This window comes from Hylobates moloch, unplaced genomic scaffold, assembly GCF_009828535.3.
Source record: "Hylobates moloch isolate HMO894 unplaced genomic scaffold, HMol_V3 SCAFFOLD_11, whole genome shotgun sequence".
Taxonomy (NCBI): domain Eukaryota; kingdom Metazoa; phylum Chordata; class Mammalia; order Primates; family Hylobatidae; genus Hylobates; species Hylobates moloch.
The window spans coordinates 35,323,327-35,344,987 of NW_026652286.1; the positions used below are offsets into that span (position 1 = coordinate 35,323,327).

The 21,661-nt window shown below is 43.3% G+C and overlaps 1 protein-coding gene across 1 annotated transcript in view; it reads right to left on the minus strand.

The window, feature by feature from the left end:
* Positions 1–5,207, minus strand: part of PARVA (parvin alpha) — a 159,577-nt gene extending 154,370 nt beyond the window's left edge. The window contains exons 1-2 of the mRNA XM_032166583.2: positions 5,119–5,207; positions 4,594–4,816 (exon numbers count right to left, since the gene is read on the minus strand). Coding sequence (XP_032022474.2) covers positions 4,594–4,729 — 136 coding nt within the window. The 5' untranslated portion in view covers positions 4,730–4,816; positions 5,119–5,207. The remainder of the gene's footprint in view (positions 1–4,593; positions 4,817–5,118) is intronic.
* Positions 5,208–21,661: the final 16,454 nt, after the last annotated feature.

Genomic DNA, 21,661 nt, shown 5'->3' on the forward strand with positions numbered 1-21,661 from the left:
CACGTCATGAACGCATAAAATATACATCGATACTTGTCTGCCTTCTCATTTACTACCATAAAATATAAACAAATCTATTATAAAGTTAGAACTTATCGAAATGTACACATACACACAAAAACTGTGCGTGATGCCATTTGCAGATGAGAGAAATGTAAACGTAAAGATTAAATCCTCACAGCACAAAATGAACTGTAGTACATACTGTACTACTGTAATAATTTCACAGCTACCTCCTGTTGCTATTGTGGTGAGCTCAAGTGTTGCAAGTATCTGCTTAAAACACCGTGTGACGCTAATCATCTCCACGTGAACAGTTCATCTCTCCAGTAAATTGTGTATAGCAGTTAAAAGTGATCTCTTGAGGTTCTCGCATATTTTTCATGTTTAGTGAAATACCGTAAACCTTGACTAACACCATGGAACTCTAACGAAGTGCCACTAGAGATGCTAGAAGTACTCCCAAGTATCAGAGAAAAGTCATGACATTATAAGAAAAGTTGAATTGCTTGATATGTACCATAGGTTGAGGTGTGCAGCTGTGGTTACCCACCATTTCAGTCAGACGAAGTAAACTTACAGTATCGATAAATGCAGCACAATTTTGCAAATGTATTTTCTCTTCCTTATGATTTTCTTAATAACATTTTCTTTTCTCCAGTTTCTTTATTGTAAGAATATAGTATATAATATAAAATATGTGTTGACTAACTATTATCAGTAAGGCTTCTGGTCAATGATAGGCTATTAGCAGTTAAGTTTGGGGGGAGTTAAAAACTATACACAGATTTTTGACTGTACAGGGGGTCAATGTCCATAACCCCCACATAGTTCAAGGGTCAACTGTATTCTAACAAGTATTATATCTTTCCATTTGTTGTGTCCTACAGTGGGGCATAGCAGGTACCAAATGAATGAATGGGAGTCCTTGGGCCTCGGAGAATGCTACACCAAAGCACTGAGATAATCTGTGGGCAGACTGATGGCAGTGATCTTGAGGAATGAAGAATGAGAGGTTCAAGAACACCAGAGAGAAAGTGGAAGAAGGCAGATTCTACAGAGCACAAAGCTGTGAGCTTATCCAGGATGCAGAGCAAGACCCGGCCTTATTATTACTGAAGTGATGGTTAATGGGGCCCCACACCTACTAACCATCACTTCAGCGCTGATCATTGAGATCTAGCACATACCCACTAAGGGCAGTCATTTCAGACCAACCCACTCCCTTCTTTGCCTGGGCTTGCAGAAATACCATATGCCGCAGCAAGCAGCTGGAGCTGGGTGGTGGCTGGCCCTTCAGAAGAGGCTCTGTGTTCTTCCATTCACCCATTTACAGCCCCTGGATTAGTTGACAGACTGAATGACAGAATCAGGACTTTACGGTGAAATATAACAGGGATGAAAATAAGATCTTGCACTTGGTTTCAAAAACCCAACTGAGTAAATCCAAGATAGAGAAGGCTGTGATTTAGGAGCAACAAATATAAAAATGTCTTTGAGTAAGCTGATAGCAAGCTCAGTGAGAGATCACAGTGCGACGTGGCTGGCAGAATAGTTAGAAGCAACCTTAGCTGCATTAAAAAAACATAGTGTCTGTGCTAGAATAAGGGAGGTGACAGTCCTAATCTGGGGTGGCTGGCTTGCACAACTGTACTATGGTGACTTCTGGAGAGCTCACTTTGAGCGGGTCTGGTAACAGGTTGATCTGCTAGGTATTCTCCATTTCCCCCGTCCCCGCTGTGATCTATTCTCTGCACTGCTCTGCGCCCTATGGACGCTGCCCCTATCTATTGCAGATCCCTTGCTCTGATGGCTTCCCACTGGGTTTAGCACCAGTAGGTGATGCAAGGGCAAGAAGACAGAGAACATGCAGAATGTGCATTTCTTGTGCCACTCTCTCCTTGCTCTGTCTGCATATTTCTGACAGTAGCTGCATCCCTCTGTGACTATAGTTCCAGTCCAGCAGCCCCTCGTCCATAACCCCAGCTTGCAATAGGTTCCAATTTGCTTCCCTTGTCCCTCAGGCCTCGGAGTCATTAAGAGCTTCCCCCTGTTGCTAGCCCCTAGGGACCTCAGCATCCCTTCTTAGTTCCCTTAACCCTGCCCACAGCTCTGTCAATAGCCCTTTCACTAAATTATTTTCAAAATCTCATCTAAATTGGCCTTCTTTTTCCTGCAGGGACCCTGACTGAAACTAAAGAGACAGGATGCAAAAGGCCTTAAAATTATGTCTGTGAAGAACAGAGGATGTTGGGCCTGGTGGAGAGAAGACTCTAGAAAGCAGGATAGCCTACTTCAGCAAGGTATTAATAAAGGGCCACCCCAGACTCATTCTCTGGCTCCACCAACAGTGATAGGTACAGAGAGATAAATTTCGGGCTAAATATAAAATAAACCTTTCTACAGAGTAGGTAAAGATGATTATCCTGGTAGGTCATGAGCCTCAATATTTCTCAGTTGCCCCATTTTAAACCGGATGAGACTATGTCAGGAATGCTGTAAGGAAGAAGTTAGAAACATGGTCTAGAAAAGAGCTTTCCAAGCCAGGGTTTCATGATTTGCCACCAACTGTACACTACTCAATGGGTTACCAAAATAACCAATGTGGGGAAATTTTCTTATGTTTTTGCTGCTTCTCGTTTCAATCTAGGGAACAGAAGTCTAGTTCTTCATCAAGTCTGATAATCCTGAACGCTGAAGATGTTTTTATACTTTAAGATGACTTACAAACATGAAACATTTCACACAGCATCACAGCTTTCAAAAGGTTATTTCCAATTCACAGAGCGATCTATTAAAAACATTTTTTAGGGGGGAAGAGAACTTGATTAATTGTTACAAATATACCATTTGATATAAGAAGACCTAGTGTTAGATTGGTAAAGTAACTATATTTTACAATAACCTCTTGTATATTTCAAAAATATCTAGAATTCTAATGGTCTAGCATAGAGAAAAGACAAATATTTAACGTGATGGATATCCCAAGTACACTGATTTTGTCAGAGGCATGTGAACCACAGCAACTCCATCTTGAATGGGGCCAGGTAAAACAAGGCTGAGTGAGACCTACTGGGCTGCATTCCCACAAGGTTAAGGCATTCTAACTTACAGGATGAGATAGGATGTCGGCACAAGATATAGGTCATAAAGACCTTGCTGATAAAACAGGTCGCAGTAAAGAAGTCGGCTAAAACCCACCAAAACCAAAATGGCGACAAGAGTGACCTCTGGTCGTCCTCACTGATACACTCCCACCAGCGCCAGGACAGTTTACACATGCCATGGCAACGTCCAGAAGTTACCCTATATGTTCTAAAAAGAGAAGACATGAATAATCCACCCCTTGTTTAGCATACCATCAAGAAATAACCATAAAAATGGGCAACCAGCAGCCCCAGGCTGCTCTGTCTATGGAGTGGCCATTCTTTTATTCCTCTACTTTCTTAATAAACTTGCTTTCACTTTACTGTGTGTACTCACCCTGAATTTTTTCTTGCATGAGATCCAAGAACCCTCTCTTGGGGTCTGGATTGGGACCCCTTTCCTGTGCAATTTGATCTTTACAAATTATATGAATGTATTAAATTATCACATGTGCCCTAAAACTATGTACATCATGCATCAATTAAAAAATGTTTAAAACAAAAATTTTTAACTCAGCAACTTCTATCTACACACCAGTCACCACAGTGCCTCTTGAGAACTGCCACCTCAGTTTTCAAACCAAAAACCAGGACGCAAAATCTGTCCATGGGAAAAAAATATTCTACATGCAAACTACCCTGAAAAAAAAAAAAAAAAAGAATAAGGTCGCCTCAATTCACTCTTGTGGGGAAAACAAAGGTTTTTACAAAAGCCCTGAATGCCTGAGTTCACAGCAGGCCCATGACGAAGTTTGTGTCTCACGCAGGTTTTCTCCTTTGGTGGGAGTTTATTGTGTATTACACCAAGGGCACGCTAGGTCTGCCAGTTTTTCGCTCATTCATTCAACAAACACTCGATGTCCACCTACTCCATTAACAGAGCCCTTCTCGGCCCTCGGGATGGACAAAAGATCCGAAGAGGCCAAAGCCACGACGCCGCTGCCAGAGGACGTCAGCAGGTCCAGGAAACGACCTGATTTTAAGGACCAATGAGGGCAACGAGTAAGAGTGACGGCGCCCAGGAAAGTTGCAGCGGAAACTTGGGAAATGCCAGTCTTCGGGCGCAGAGGGCGGGGCAGGGCCTACTGGATCGCGCTGCCTGCGGGCTGGGGCCCCGCCTGGGCTCCAGTCCTGCCGCCTCCGGCCGCCAAGCGGCGCCCGCCCACGGCCCGGCGGGGGCGTTGGCCTGGTCCCCGGCCCAGGAGGGCAGCGCCCGGGCGACCGCGAGCGGGCAGGGTGGCCTCGATGGCCCGCGAGCCCCGTGCTCAGTGTGGGGCGCGCGTAGCTCCTGCCCGACGTATCCGGGAAGCGCGCGCACGCATCGCCGCGCGCCCCACTGCGCCGGGCACCCGCGGCGCGCTCCCGCCCGGCCCCAGCGCCCCGGCCCCTCGGCCCTTAGGGCACCCCCAGCTCCCACCGCCCGCCTGGCCGGCCTGGCCGCACTCACCCTCCTTGGCTTTCTTCCTCCGGGCCAGGGTGCCTCCGAGTTTCCCCAAGAAGGAATCATCTTTCTTGCGGGACGGGGGCGACTTGGGAGTGGGAGACTTGGGGACAGAAGGCGACTTCTGCGGGGAGGTGGCCATGGCGCGGCGCAGGCTGCCGCGGGCCGGTCGGGACGCGGAGCTGGTGCTGGGCGGACGCAGCGGGCGGCGGCGGGACTGAGGCTGCGGCTTTCCAAACGGAAGCGGAATTATTCCAAGCATTTGAGGCAGCTCACGCTCGCCTTTCCCTTCCCTCGCTCCCTCCCTCGCTCCCTCCCTCGCGCCGCCCTCTGCCCTGGAAGGAGCTGCGCTCCCGGGGCCGCGCCCTGCGCCCCTGGGTTGCCCCAAGCAGGGAGGATGCCCCAAAACTGCCCCTTACAGGAGGCCGTGTGTGCCCAGGTTGGGAGCGGTCGAGCTGGAAAGCTTTATTTACCCAGGCTCTGCACCCACCACACAGCCTGGCGCAAAACAGATCTGAGAACCAACCCAACCTTACTACTCTCCCAGGGTCTTCCAGCCGGCGGCTGGTGAGCTCGCTCTTCCCCAGCACTACTGCCTGTGGGGTTATCAAGCCCACGTCTTGCGCCCACAAGACTGCAGCTCCTGGAAGAAATTATTGCAGTGAACCAAAATGTGTCCAGGCCCCACCAAAGTGGGCAGAACCAATCACTCCTGAACCTATCCATGACCGTCAACCTCCTCGTCTCTACTCCCATCCAAGACTGAGAAGCTTGGAGGGCACAAGTTACCCTCTCACACACAGACTCACAGCACCTTGGCAACTGTGTTTCCTCCTTGTGGCCCCTTCCCTCTAGGCTACAGCTGATTGAACCTGGGTGAACACCCAATCCAAAGGGCGGTACTGCTTTACTGAAGAGCAGCCGATCAGCTAGCCCCAGTTAAGACTGCGCTAAGCTGGAGAGACTGTTGTCAGAAGTTGTGCTCGTGACTGATGATCATTCGCAGTTAAAACTAGGGTGGCTGTTTCTAGCCATGTCCATGCTGAGGAGTAGGGAAACCAAAGAATGGAGCAAAGAAGTGTGCTCAAGAAGGCACGTGGTCTGAGTAATGGAAACCGTGGGGAGTAGCTGCTTGGACCTTGAATCTTTTCCCAGACCCCACTTGCACTTCCTGCCAGGGCCAGCTGTGCTTCTTCCCAGGAGATGTTACTCAGCCTTTTATTAACCCATCCACCTTTCCTTAAACTAAATAAAATGACAAGCAACAGTTTCTGAGTAGAACTAAAATTTAACAAACAAGATAGTCAACAGATTCTCAACGCCATATAGGTTCATTTTATCTTTTCTTGAAAGTAATAATTTTACCTTTTTTTTTTTTTTTTTGAAAATTCTACTTTAGTTGGTGCCTCTTACCTAACAGCAGAAAAGTCATGATGTCTGCTAGCCTGGGAAGATTACTACAACTCCTCCTAGACAATAAATCTTAAAGGGATGGTGAGAAGCCAAAATATAAGTGTGTTTTGATTACATCATTAATCACTTTTGTTCAGGATATCAGATATAGGACGTCTCCAAAAGTGTATCTCCAGCCCCGGGAGCTCTTGTCAGGGAATTAAGAGACACGGAGCTCAATAGCGGTGTGATCTTGGAAAAGTTTACTCCCTTTTCTGAGTCTCCATTTCCTCATCTACAAAAGGAAATGGTTGGTACAGAACAGTGGTTCTCAAACTTGATTGTGCATCACAGTCCCTTAGAAGTCTGTTACATTCACAGGCCCCATCTCCAGAAATTCTGATTCAGTAGATCTCAGGTGAAACCAAGGGATAGGTGTTTTTTAAACAGACTACATCAGGTGATTTCGACGTATTAATAGCTGATTCACATCCTGATGTCTTGCCATTTAGGGCTTCTTTCAGCTCTAACAGTCTGTGGTTCTTTATTCTTTCAAAAATTGCTAATATCTGTATGCAAAGCTTAGTCCTAAATGTGGCATAACCAAAATTACCCATGGAGATTCCTTCAATTGCCCATGCATGCTTTTGCATATATAATACTCCTCAGTAATTGTTATGTTCATTAAACTTGGAAAACCACTGAGCAAGGCTAAAAGGAAGAGTAAAGTCTTGATTGTTGAATGCTAGCTCCCAGAAAATATCAGCAAAATAAGCTGTGGAAGAAGGCAAAGCTGAATTTTTTGTACACCATGATAAGGAGAGCCCTGCCTTGGCAGAGTCTCAGTAGCATCTTGGAGTAGGGGAAGGGATATTTATAAGGTTTTGGAATATTGATGAAGACAGGCCTTCCAGTGGGATGGTGCTTGATTAAGTTCGACTAAGGATCATGATATAATAGATTAGGACTGGTAGACCCAAGGCAAAGCTTTCCAAGAGTCTTGGAGAGTAAACAGTCTTTTTAATGCTATTGAAAAGTCTAATGGGTTTATGTTCATTTCAATGAGATTTGGTGGGGAGTACTTGAAAAGAACAAGAAAGTTATTCACAGCTTTTTATCTTCCTGGGCAAGAAATTTTTGGAAGACAGACAGGGGAACGATAAAGTCCTGTTAATGTATGCAGTAACCTGTGTTGGTGGGAATGGTTCCCAGGATCTCAATATTACGCCCATACCTTGTTATTCAAGCATTTCTACTGGTGAGAGATCATTATCAATCTTTCTGGAAAGGCCAGTGGGCATGGGTGGTGAATTATAAATCAGTGCTACTCACAGTGTAGTCTGCAAACCAGTATTGATCTGGATACCATTATTAGCTGCCAAGACCAGCTCAGTCGGGGAGACCCTAACCCAGTGGCGCTAGAGGAATTAAAGACACACACACAGAAATATAGACATGTGAAGTGGGAAATCAGGGGTCTTACAGTCTTCAGAGCTGAAAGTCTTGAACAGAGATTTACCCACGTATTTATTAACAGTAAGCCAGCCAGTCATTAGCATTGTTTCTATAGATATTAGATTAATTAAAAGTATTCCTTATGGGAAACGAAGGGATGGGCCAAAATAAAGGGATGGGTTGGGCTAGTTATCTGCAGCAGAAGCATGTCCTTAAGGCACAGATCGCTCATGCTATTGTTTGTGGTTTAAGAACGCCTTTAAGTGGTTTTCCACTCTGGGCGGGCCAGGTGTTCCTTGCCCTCATTCCGGTAAACCCACAAGCTTCCAGCGTGGGTGTTATGGCCATCATGAACATGTCACAGTGCTGCAGAGATTTTATTTATGGCCAGTTTTGGGGCCAGTTTATGGCCAGATTTTGGGGGGCCTGTTCCCAACAATTAGCCAATGACATAAATGTAGAAATTGAGAGTTTTTAGAAACTTTCATAGCAATTTAACAACACTTTGTCTGTTTAATCTAATTATAAAAATCAGAAGCTTATATTTTGAATCTTTTCATTCTATTTTTCTAGTAATTTTTTATTTTTATTTTTTTTTACAAAAATATTGCTCTATGATGAATTGGTCCTTTAGCAGATTGTTTGAGAAGCACTGTTCTACATTGCTCTTGTTTACTTACAGAGTTCATCTACTCTCATTTGATATAATGCTTTTAGAATTCTTAAGAATGTGAATTGATCTGGTTTTTGTTTAGAAGAGTAAATGAGATAATCTATGGGAAAGCACCATCTACAGGGCCTGGCACTGAAGTAGGCTGAATCTAAATCTTACTTAGAGACATGCTGTATGCTATTCTTTGATAGGATGTGAAGACCTTGTACTAGCTCCCTCCACTCTAAATTGGTATTTACAATTATGTCCCCACTGAACAGCACCCCCTCTCATGCTTGGTCATTGTTTTCATCTTACCCAAGGGGTTTGATTATAAGGACACATCATCAATTAAATGTGTGATGTGTAAGACTCTGCTGAATTTCTAGGCTGCCATTTCTTGAAATTGGGGCCTAGACAAATGCACTGGAAGAGAATAAACTCAGGTTCCAATCTTAGCTTAGCAGCCAGGTGATCTTGGATAAATCTCTTCCCTTTCTGCATTTACTTTTCCCATCATCCATAAAATGAAGCCAAGGCAGTACCTACTAAAGCCAATCATCATACATACCTTATGATCAACAATTTCAATTATAGGCTATACCCAACAAAAATGAGTACATGTGTACACACAGATACAGGCTCTAGAAAGTTCACAGCAGCACCATTCAACTGCCTGTTAACAGTTGAATTGATTATGATAACCACAGCAATGAGAGTGAACAATTTGCAACTACAAGCAGCAATAGGAATGGATTTTACAATATAATGTTGAGCGAAGGAAACCAGACACAAAAGAGCACATACTGTATAATTCTATTCATATAAAGTTCACAAACAGGCAAAACTACTCTATAATGTTAGAAGTCAGGATATTGATTAGCCTTGGGCACTGTAGTGACTAGAATGGGGTGGGCGGCATGAGGGAAACCACTGAAGCTGCTAATGTTCTGTTTCCTGATCTGGGTACTGGGTACGTGGATATATTCATTTTTAAAAATCAATGGGACATATACATAGTACTTTCAGCAGATTTTCTGTATGTATTTTTTACTTCAATAAAAATCTACAGCTGGGCATGGTGGCTTATGCCTGTAATCCGAGCACTTTGGGAGGCTGAGCTGGGTGGATTGCTTGAGTTTGGAGTTCAAGGCCAGCCTGGACAACATGGCAAAAACGTGTCTCTACAAAAAATACAAAAATTAGCCAGGTATGATGGCATGTGCCTGTAGTCCCAGCTACTCAGGAGGCTGAGGTGTAAGGATGGCTTGAGCCAAGGAGGCAAAGGCTGCAGTGAGCTGAGATTGCGCCATTGCACTCCAGGCTGGGCAACAGAGCCAGACCCTGTCTCAAAAAAAAATTATGAATTTATCACAAACATGATTAATTTTTAAAAATGAAGCCATGGGACGATATGCCCTGTAGGGTTTCTTTTATGTCTAGTCTCCTCCAAATCACTGGGTGGCCCATGTCACTCAAAATTTCACAGTTCCTAAATGAGTCCAGTTCTATCCCCAGCCTTTTCTTAGGCAATTACATTTCTAGATAAACTTGTGTCTACTCTCACCCACCCAGCAGCTTTCCTATGCCGGTCCTGTCATCTTCCTTCAAGAATGCCAACAGGCAGGCTGTGTGATGTACAAGAAAGGATCACGTAGTGGTGAAGCATATGGGTTCAAATCACCATTCTGCAGCCAAAGCTGCATAATCCTGTGCAAGTTATTTAACCTTGCTGTTGCTTCACTTTTATCATAAAATGAGTAATTCCTCAGGAGTTTGTTGAGAGGACCAAGAGAGTGAGAATAAATAAGCAACTCAGCTCAGTGCCTAGCAGATGATAAGACCTTAGTTTAATAAATACTGGCTATTAGTATCCCTCTTTTTTTTTCTGTTTTTATTATACTTTAAGTTCTAGGGTACATGAGCACAATGTGCAGGTTTGTTACACAGGTATACATGTGCCATGTTGGTTTGCTGCACCCATCAACTCGTCATTTACATTAGGTATTTCTTCTAATCCTATCCCTCCCCTAGCCCCTCACCCCCCAACAGGCCCCAGTGTGTGATGTTCTCCGCCCTGTGTCCATGTGTCTCATTGTTCAACTCCCACCTATGAGTGAGAACATGCAGTGTTTGGTTTTCTGTCCTTGTGATAGTTTCCTTTGAATGATGGTTTCCAGCTTCATCGATGTCCATTCAAAGGACAGGAACTCATCCTTTTTTATGGCTGCATAGTATTCCATGGTATATACCATGCCACATTTTCTTAATCCAGTCTGTCATTGATGGGCATTTGGGTTGGTTCCAAGTCTTGGCTATTGTGAATAGTGCCGCAATAAACGTACATGTGCATGTGTCTTTACAGTAGCATGATTTATAATCCTTTGGGTATATACCCAGTAATGGGATAGCTGGGTCAAATGATATTTCTAGCTCTAGATCCTTGAGGAATCACCACACTGTCTTCCACAGTGGTTGACCTAATTTATACTCCCACCAACGGTGTAAAAGTGTTCCTATTTCTCCACATCCTCTCCAGCATCTGTTGATTCCTGACTTTTTAATGATGGCCATTCTAACTGGCATGAGATGGTATCTCATTGTGGTTTTGATTTGCATTTCTCTGATGACCAGTGATGATGAGCATTTTTTCATATGTTTGTTGGCTGCATAAATTGTCTTCTTTTGAGAAGTGTCTGTTCATATCCTTTGCCCACTTTTTGATGGGATTTTTTTCTTGTAAATTTGTTTAAGTTCTTTGTAGATTCTGTATATTAGCCCTTTGTCAGATGGGTAGATTGCAAAGATTCTCTCCCATTCTGTAGGTTGCCTGTTCACTCTGATGATAGTTTATTTTGCTGTGCAGAAGCTCTTTAGTTTAATTAGATCCTATATGTCTATTTTGGCTTTTGTTGCCATTGCTTTTTGTGTTTTAGTCATGAAGTCTTTGCCCATGCCTATGTCCTGAATGGTACTGCCTAGGTTGTATTCTAGGGTTTTTATGCTGTTAGGTCTTACGTTTAAGTCTTTAATCCATCTTGAGTATATGATAAAGGGGATGTCACCACCGATCCCACAGAAATACAAACTACCATCAGAGAATACTATAAACACCTCTATGCAAATAAACTAGAAAATATCATATACACCATCCAATTTTTGTATACGGTGTAAGGAAGGGATCCAGTTTCAGCTTTTTACATATGGCTAGCCGGTTATCCCAGCACCATTTATTAAATAGGGAATCCTTTCCTCATTGTTTGTTTTTGTCAGGTTTGTCAAAGATCAGATGGTTGTAGATGTGTGGCGTTATTTCTGAGGCCTCTTTTCTGTTCCATTGGTCTATATATCTGTTTTGGTACCAGTACCATGCTGTTTTGGTTACCGGAGCCTTGTAGTGTAGTTTGAAGTCAGGTAGTGTGATGACTCCAGCTTTGTTCTTTTTGCTTAGGATTGTCTGGGCTATGTGGGCTCTTTTTTGGTCCCATATGAACTTTAAAATAGTTTTTTCCAATTCTGTGAAGATAGTCAGTGGTAGCTTGATGGGGATACCATTGAATTTATAAATTACTTTAGGCAGTATGGCCATTTTCACAATATTGATTCTTCCTATCCATGAGCATGGAATGTTCTTCCATTTGTTTGTGTTCTCTTTTATTGTGTTGAGCAGTGGTTTGTAGTTCTCCTTCAAGAGGTCCTTCACATCCCTTGTAAGTTGAATTCCTAGGTATTTTATTCTCTTTGTAGTAATTGTGAATGGGAGTTCACTCATGATTTGGATCTCTGTTTGTCAATTATTGGTGTATAGGAAGGCTTGTGATTTTTGCACATTGATTTTGTATCCTGAGACTTTGCTAAAGTTGCTTATCAGCTTAAGGAGATTTGGGGCTGAGACGATGGGATTTTCTAAATATACAATCATGTCATCTGCAAACAGAGACAATTTGACTTCCTCTTTTCCCAATTGAATACCCTTTATTTCTTTCTCTTGCCTGATTGCCCTGACCAGAACTTCCAACGCTATGTTGAATAGGAGTGGTGAGAGAGGGCATCCTTGTCTTGTGCCAGTTTTCAAAGGGAATGCTTCCAGTTTTTGCCATTGAGTATGATATTGGCTGTGGGTTTGTCAAAAGTAGTTCTTATTTTTTTGAGATATGTTCCATTAATACCTAGTTTATTGAGAGATTTTAGCATGAAAGGCTGTTGAATTTTGTCAAAGGCCATTTCTGCATCTATTGAGATAATCATGTGGTTTTTGTCACTGGTTCTGTTTATGTGATGGATTACGTTTATTGATTTGCATATGTTGAACCAGCCTTGCATCCCAGGGATGAAGCCGACTTGATCATGGTGGATAGGCTTTTTGATGTGCTGCTGGATTCGGTTTGCCAGTATTTTATTGAGGATTATCACATCGATGTTTATCAGGGATATTGGCCTAAAATTCTCTTTTTTTGTTGTGTCTCTCCCAGGCTAGCCTCATAAAATGATTTAGAGAGGATTCCCTGTTTTTCTATTGATTGAAATAGTTTCAGAAGGAATGGTACCAGCTCCTCTTTGTACCTCTGATAGAATTTGGCTGTGAATCCGTTTGGTAGGCTATTAATTATTGCCTCAATTTCAGAGCCTGTTATTGGTCTATTTAGAGATTCAACTTCTTCCTGGTTTAGTCTTGGGAGGTTGTATGTGTCCAGGAATTTATCCATTTTTTCTAGATTTTCTAGTTTATTTGCATAGAGGTGTTTATAGTATTCTCTGATGGTAGTTTGTATTTCTGTGGGATCGGTGGTGACATCCCCTTTATCACTTTTTATTGTATCTATTTGATTCTTCTCTCTTTTCTTCTTTATTAGTCTTGCCAGTGGTCTATTTTGTTGATCTTTTCAAAAAACCAGCTCCAGGATTCATTGATTTTTTTGAAAGGTTTTTTGTGTCTCTATCTCCTTTAGTTCTGCTCTGATCTTAGTTATTTCTTGCCTTCTGCTAGCTTTTGAATTTGTTTGCTCTTGCTTCTCTAGTTCTTTTAATTGTGATGTTAGGGTGTCAATTTTAGATCTTTCCTGCTTTCTTTTGGGGCACTTAGTGGTATAAATTTCCCTCTACACACTGCTTTAAATGTGTCCCAGAGATTCTGGTATGTTGTGTCTTTGTTCTCATTGGTTTCAAAGAACATCTTTATTTCTGCCTTCATTTTGTTATTTACCCAGTAGTCTCTCAGGAGCAGGTTGCTCAGTTTGCACGTAGTTGTGCAGTTTTGAGTGAATTTCTTAATCCAGAGTTCTGATTTGATTGCATTGTGGTCTGAGAGACAGTTTGTTGTGATTTCTGTTCTTTCACATTTGCTGAGGAGTGTTTTACTACCAATTATGTGGTCAATTTTAGAATAAGTGTGATGTGGTGCTGAGAAGAATGTATATTCTGTTGACTTGGGGTGGAGAGCTCTGTAGATGTCTATTAGGTCTGCTTGGTCCAGAGCTGAGTTCAAGTCCTGGATATCCTTGTTAACCTTCTGTCTCATTGATCTCCCTAATATTGACATTGGGGTGTTAAAGTCTCCCATGTTATTTTGTGGGAGTCTAAGTCTATTTGTAGGTCTCTAAGGACTTGCTTTATGAATCTGGGTGCTCCTGTATTCGGTGCATATATATTTAGGATAGTTAGCTCTTCTTGGTGAATTGATCCCTTTACCATTATGTAATGGCCTTCTTTGTCTCTTTTGATCTTTGTTGGTTTAAAGTCTGTTTTATCAGAGACTAGGATTGCAACCCCTGCTGGTTTTTTTTTTTTTTTTTTGCTTTCCATTTGCTTGGTAGATCTTCCTCCATCCCTTTATTTTGAGTCTCTGTGAGTCTTTGCATGTGAGATGGGTCTCCTGAACACAGCACACTGATGGTTCTTGACTCTTTATCCAATTTGCCAGTCTGTCTTTTAATTGGGGCATTTAGCCCACTTACATGTAAGATTAATATTGTTATGTTTGAATTTGATCCTGTCATTATGATGTTAGCTGGTTATTTTGCCCATTAAATGATGCAGTTTCTTCATAGTGTCAATGGTCTTTACCATTTGGAATGTTTTTGCAGTGGCTGATACCAATTTTTTCTTTGCATGTTTAGTGCTTCCTTCAGGAGCTCTTATAAGGCAGGCCTGGTGGTGACAAAATCTCTCAGCATTTGCTTGTCTGTAAAGGGTTTTATTTCTCCCTCACTTATGAAGCTTAGTTTGGCTGGATATGAGATTCTGGGTTGAAAATTCTTTTCTTTAAGAATGTTGAGGCCGGGCGCGGTGGCTCACGCTTGTAATCCCAGCACTTTGGGAGGCCGAGGCGGGCGGATCATGAGGTCAGGAGATTGAGACCACGGTGAAACCCCGTCTCTACTAAAAATATAAACAAATTAGCCGGGCGCGGTGGCGGGCGCCTGTAGTCCCAGCTACTCGGAGAGGCTGAGGCAGGAGAATGGCGTGAACCCGGGAGGTGGAGCTTGCAGTGAGCCGAGATCGCGCCACTGCACTCCAGCCTGGGCGACAGAGCGAGACTCCGTCTCAAAAAAAAAAAAAGAATGTTGAATATTGGCCCCTACTCTCTTCTGGCTTGTAGTGTTCCTGCCGAGAGATCTGCTGTTAGTCTGATGGGCCTCCCTTTGTGGGTAACCTGACCTTTCTCGCTGGCTGCCCTTAACATTTTTTCCTTCAATTCAACCTTGGTGAATCTGATAATTATGTGTCTTGGGGTTGCTCTTCTCGAGGAGTATCTTTGCAGTGTTCTCTGTATTTCCTGAATTTGAATGTTGACCTGCCTTGCTAGGTTAAGGAAGTTCTCCTGGAAAATATCCTGAAGAATGTTTTCTAACTTGGTTCCATTCTCCCCATCACTTTCCAGTACACCTATCAAATGTATATTTGGTCTATTCACATAGTCCCATATTTGTTGGAGGCTTTGTTCGTTTCTTTTCACTCTTTTCTCTCTAATCTTGTCTTTTCACTTTATTTCATTAATTTGATCTTCAATCACTGATATCCTTTCTTCCACTTGATCGAATTGGCTATCGAAGCTTGTGCATGCGTCATGAAGTTCTTGTGCCATGGTTTTCAGCTCCATCAGGTCATTTGAGGTCTTCTCTACACTGTTTACTCTAGTTAGTCATTTGTTTAACCTTTTTTCAAAGTTTTTAGCTTCCTTGCGATGGTTTTGAATATGCTCCTTTAGCTCAGAGAAGTTTGTTATAACCGACCTTTCGAGGCCTACTTCTGTCAACTCATCAAACTCATTCTCCATCCAGTTTTGTTCTGTTGCTGGCAAGGAGCTGCGATCCTTGGAGGAGAAGAGGCACTCTGTTTTTTGGAATTCTCAGCTTTTCTGCTCTGGCTTCTCCCCATCTTTGTGGTTTTTGATCTTTGACGTTGGTGACCTACAGATGGGGTTTTGGTGTAGAAGTCCTTTTTGTTGATATTGATGCTATTCCTTTCCGTTTGTTAGTTTTCTTTCTAACAGTCAGACCCCTCAGCTGCAGGTCTGTTGGAGTTTGCTGGAGGTCCACTCCAGATGCTGTTCACCTGGGTATCATCAGCGGAAGCTGCAGAACAGCAAGTATTGCTACCTGATCCTTCTTCCGGATGCTTCATCCCAGAGGGGCACCCGCCTGTTTGAGGTGTCTGTTGGTCCCTACTGGGAGATGTTTCCCAGTCAGGCTACACGGGGTCAGGAACCCACTTGAGGAGGCAGTCTGTCCGTTCTCGAAGCTCGAACACCATGCTGAGAGAACCACTGCTCTCTTCAGAGCTGTCAGACAGGGATGTTTAAGTCTGCAGAAGCTGTCTGCTGCCTTTGTTCTACTATGCCCTGCCCCCAGAGGTGGAATCTACAGAGACAGTAGGCCTTGCTGAGATGCAGTGGGCTCCACCCAATTCGTGCTTCCTGGCTTCTTTGTTTACACTGTGAGCTACTCAAGCCTCAGCAATGGCAGACGCCCCTCCCTCCGCCAATCTGCAGCATGGCAGGTTGATCTCAGACTGCTGTGCTAGCAGTGAGCAAGGCTCCGTGGGTGTGGGACCCACTGAGCCAGGCATGGGAGGGTATCTCCTGGTCTGCCAGTTGCTAAGACTGTGGAGAAAGTGCAGTATTTGGTCAGGAGTGTACCGTTTCTCCAGGTACATTCTGTCATGGCTTCCCTTGGCTAGGAAAGGGAAGTCCCCTGACCCCTTGCGCTTCCTGGGTGAGGCGACGCCTTGCCCTGCTTCAGCTCGCCCTCCATGGGCTGTACCCACTGTCCAACCAATGAGAGGAACCAGATACCTCAGTTTGAAATGCAAGAATCACCTGTCTTCTGTGTTGATCTCACTAGGAGCTGCAGACCAGAGCTGTTCTTTTTGGCCATCTTAAAAGTGCCCTTTTTTCTTTTTTTTTTTTAGACTGAGTCTCACTCTGTTGCCCAGGCTGGAGTGCAGTGGCATGATCTTGGCTCACTGCAACCTCTGTCTCCCACGTTCAAGCGATTCTCCTGCTTCAGCCACCTGAGTGGCTGGGATTACAGGTGCATGCCACCAAGCCTGGCTAATTTTTGTATTTTCAGTAGAGACAGGGTTTCACCATGTTGGTCAGGCTGGTCTCAAACTCCTGACTTCATGATCCACCTCCCTTGGCCTCTGAAAATGCTGGGATCACAGGCATGAGCCACTGGGCCCAGCCAAGCTATTAGTATGTCATTTGAGACTCATACATGATATTATCATCACCACCATTTTATGGACAAGTAATTCAAAACCCAGAATTTAAATTATGGGCTAGAGATCACATGTAGCCAATAACTGAGAGACTAATATTAGCAAACCGAATCCAGCAGCACATCAAAAAGCTTATCCACCATGAGAAAAATTATTAATAGTTGATCCAAACAAGAGGAAATACTGAAGTGAATGGCAGAAGGAAAATCATCCCAAGTGAGGGTAAGTATATGGGTAAGCATAAAAGCCTATTCACTATACAAAACAACATAAATAATACAGGATTTAAAAATGTAAATCAAAATAAAACAAAAGCAGAAGCATTCAAATCGCGAAGTGAATAAATGGAGTTAAGTGTTTTAAGATCCAGGCATTGTCTGGGAAGAAGTAAAAGTAGCAATTTCTATTGGACTCTGATAAATCAAGGATCATGTTGTAATCTCCAGGGTAACCATTAAAGGAATAATAAAATAGTAACTATAAGTACCAAGATAATGGAAAGAAAATTGGAGTCTAGGTGCTCCATTCAGACTTCATAAATTACATGTGATCTATAGCTGTCATATAGAAGGAAGCTTTCCTTTTGTATTCTGTTATCTATTTATTTTACTGGGTTGCTTTTTATTGAATAGCTTAACAACCCAGGATAGAGGTAAACCAATCATATCAAAGCAAATTAAGGCAAAATTCAAGCCCAAAGTGGCTTTCACTAGGAAAAGATATTCTTCCTAAATGTGAAGGCCATCTGTTATGGGTTGAATTTTGTCCCCTAAAAAAGATACATTGAAGCTCTAACACCTAGGACTTCAGAATGGGATCCTGGAAGTAGGGTCATTGCCAATGTAATTAGTTGCTAAAAATTGTATTTAGGTCATACTGGAATATGGTGGGCACCTAATCCAATGAGACTTGTATCTTTATGGGAAGAGGAAAATTTGGACACAGACATGCACAGAGGGAATGTGATGCAAATAATACAGGAAGAAGATGGCCATTGGAGTGATGCAGCCACATGCCAAGGGATGCCTGGGACTTCCAGAAAATGGAGGAGGTGACAAAGAATCCTCCCCTAGAGTCTCAGAGGGAACATGGCTCAGCAGACAACTTAACTTTGGATTTCTAGCCTCCAGGACTGGGAGATAATAAATTTCTGCTGTTTTAAACCTGCTGTACTTTGTGACAGCAGCCCTAGGAGACTCTCACTCTTCCAGATCACACTGACCTCGGAAAGGATCGGAGAGAGGAAAATCAAGAACTTGGTGTCATCTCAGTGGCCTGGGACATGGACCACATACCATCTAAGGGACAAAATGGTATCCCCTGCAGATCAAGATGAGGGTTTTACAAAAGCTCTGGATCCCAACCAATAATCAGAGTTATTTGACCGCAGCAAAGCAGGAGGGGGAAGAGAGAAGCCAGCCAGAGCCTCTTGGGGATCTCTTTGATCACTGCAAGCAAGGTGTGCTCTTAGGATGAAAGGAATGCGTGAGAAATGAAATGCCTGTGGAGTGGGGGTCTTAAGGGGCAAGCCTCATTGCATGTCCCCCTTGGGAACTCTGGAATATTAATGGCGGCCTTTGAAGGTCAGCCTACCGGTGAGCATGTCCTCCAGGAGTTCTACCTGTCTGGGTGAAAGCTGTCCAGGTGGCAGGGATGGAATGAGAGAATAGGAATTCTCTTGGTGGGCAGGGAAGTCACAGGACAGGAGGAAGTTGGACAACCTCAGCCTTAGTTGGTAACAATGGTAGACTGAGGGCAGGGCTGTTTTTGAGGATCACACAGGGTGATGCCACTCAGACAGCCTCTGATTCAGCCATGGGGGAATGAGTCCAAAGTTATTTGAGACAGATGACCTGCTCACCTACCCTTCAGGGGTAATAATGAACTACAGACAGTGGTGGAGAGATTTTCTCAGTTCAGCATGATAGCTGAGGGCCAGCTGCAGAAGTGAAGCCCTAAAATCAGTAGTTCCTCCTTGGGTAATCTCACAGAGGAATGAATAACACACAGGTAAACAAGAGCACAGCAATGCTTTTAAGGGCAGAAAGCAGTAGGTGTGAGCCACTGCAGACTCAGCCAGGCAAGGGGGAATACCTGGGGCCCCAGTGATTATACTGGTGTGTGGTCCATGTCCCAGGCCACTGAGATTATACCCATGGTCTTGATTTTCCTCTCCCCAATTCTTTCTTAGGTCAGTGTGATCTGGAGGAGTGAGAGACTCTGCTTCCATCTTTCTTGGGGGGAGATATTATAGCTATTCATACGCTGGATGTTTCCTCTTAGGGAGGAAGTTAGAAGTATTATATCTAACGATGAAATGGAACCAAATCACCAAGGCCAGATGTTGTCTGCTGGAAACACTAAAGGGTATACTTGAAGGAGTATTGGCCAAAGAGCTGTGCAAGAGGCTGGACATCCGGTCAGCAGAGGGCAGTCCAAAGAGATGGTCCCCAAAGAGATTCCACGAGCACTGTAGTGAGTCAGACAAAATCAGAGAAGTGACAGAGTTCTGAGGAGTGAGTTTCCTGGCCTAGTTCACCTGGTAGGTGAGAAGAGCTGAGTTCACAGTAGCTGTTACCATTATCAGGGTCAGAGGGGCTGGGGGAAGGGTGCTGTGATGTTTGGTTTTGCTTTCTTTTATTTCTAAGTGAACTGGGAAAGGGAGTGAGCATGAAATTACCAAGTGTGCTCTGAAGGCTCAGAGATGGTGAGTTGCAGCAATGGCTGAGAGTCTGCAGCTCTGTGAGCACGAGGATGTCAGCTGAGCCCCAAGGAAAAACTTGCAAAGTGCCATCAGAAGTGGCTGTTGCTTGGAGCTCTTCACTCCCCACATTAGTGCTGGTAAAACAGGAGCTCTCATCTGCAGTTATGTATATTTGTTGTTGATGCTCAATGGAAAAATAAATCCTTTCAAATATTTGATCAGCAGACAAAAGCTTTCAAACAAAGGGGGCACCTTCATGTGGAATGGTGGGAGCTCCTGGGACTCGTGGGTTGATGACTGTGATGTGGCAATTCTGGTGTATCCTGCACTCATAGTTTAAGAATATGCATGTGCTGGGGTTAAGAAAAGAGGTAATAAGAACAAACTAAAAGAGTGTGACTTGAAGGAAGAGGCTAGTTCTGCTCAGAACGAAACGTTCATGTTGAGTGAATTAAATACAAAACCAGGTGAGAGAAAGGGGGAGGCTGGGGCTACCATAAGCCTCATCCCTCCCCTTCCCCAGCCTTGAAAACAGCTTTGTTTGTTGAAGGAATACACCTGAGGTGAGCCTTCTTCGATCCTCCTCCCATTCAAATCCAATTTGCTGGTCAGGTAAGTCCTTCCAGATGCCCCATGGTAATAAAATCTTCCAGGTTAATTAACAGACTCCCACATAAAATCAAAGCCTTGCCCAGGCTCTTTCACTGAGAAGAAATAAATGAAATGGATGCTGCCCTCAGAGGTGCCAGACCAAGCCCACATGAAAATGTTTTGATTCCTGAGACACAAAACCATTTATTTTTGGTTCATTTCAGTATCTATAGCAGTGCACAAATAACACATTTCCATCCACATGAATAGTTCCCAATTGTTGGAGCAAATTAATCTTTTACAAGCTACTCAGCAGTGAGGTTAGAAGATAAACAGTAGATGAAATCGTACACTTTCCCCTGTACGTGAACTTTCGTATTACAATAAACTCCTACATTTGAGCTCACCACATCCAATGACTGCTGCTCTCTGTTCATGTGGCGGCCCTGGCTGCCCCCTGCCACCTCTGCCCTGCTGAGGTAGTTCTCTGATCAACCACCTGGGTGGGGCATGCTGCCATTTTCAGTTTGGAAGGAAAAGCCTGTAAATCTGCTTCCTGGGAAGAGTGACACCACTGAATTGTCATTTGTCTCCAGAATGCAGAAAACATCAATTTCATTGCAGCTCATCAGGGTTGGAAACACCTGCCACTTCCTTTCTCAGTTGCAATTAACATGGCGCATCTTGGCATTGATTGATTCCAAGCAGCCTAACACTGCCAAAGTCAAGGTTTAAATGAAACAGTACAACCTGATACTATTTTTCACAGTTTTAGAAACACAAACTTATTTTTATTGCCCAAGAAGCCCTGTGATAGTGGGGGATATTCTGTATGCTTGAGATAAACGTGAGTAGAATAGGTTGATGCTTATAATAAAAATAGCTTTTCATCTTTGTATTTGGGGATGGTATCTATTTCTTGATCTTTGTATTTATTTGGAGGTGGAGTTAAGGACTAATATTCTTTCTGTATCTCAGCATCTGGCACAGGGCTGCAGAACCCCATGGGCATTCAGAGGATGTTAAATAAATAGACCAATAAATCAATGGTTTGGGACAGCAAGCCTAAGAAAAGTCCTCTTGGCCCAACTTAGGTACAATTCTGACCTTGTAACTATCATAAACACTTTGATTTAACTTAGAAGCTGTGTGAGACTGACTGTGAAATATGACCTGAGGCTGGGTTTTCTGTCCCATTCGGGTCCTATATAGTTTGGCTTTGATCACATTCACCAGTGCCCTTTTATGGGGCACTGCAGACTGTGTGTTTTCATCATAATCGTACTCATATTGCATACAAAGAAATTGTCTTCAAAATGTACAGTATTTTACATTTTGAGAGTCTTAGAATGCTCTCTCTTGTAAATAAGGAATGGAATGATTTTAGATAGTTCAACAGACACAATATTTGTGTCCACTGGAAATTTTGAAATGGTTTTTATGTACTAGTAAAACAGAAAGACCAGTGTATATAGAAAACTGTTAAGGATGAAGTTTATGTTTTAACTTGGCCAGATAAAACTGAGCCATAAACCTGTGAAAGAAAGTGAACAAATTGC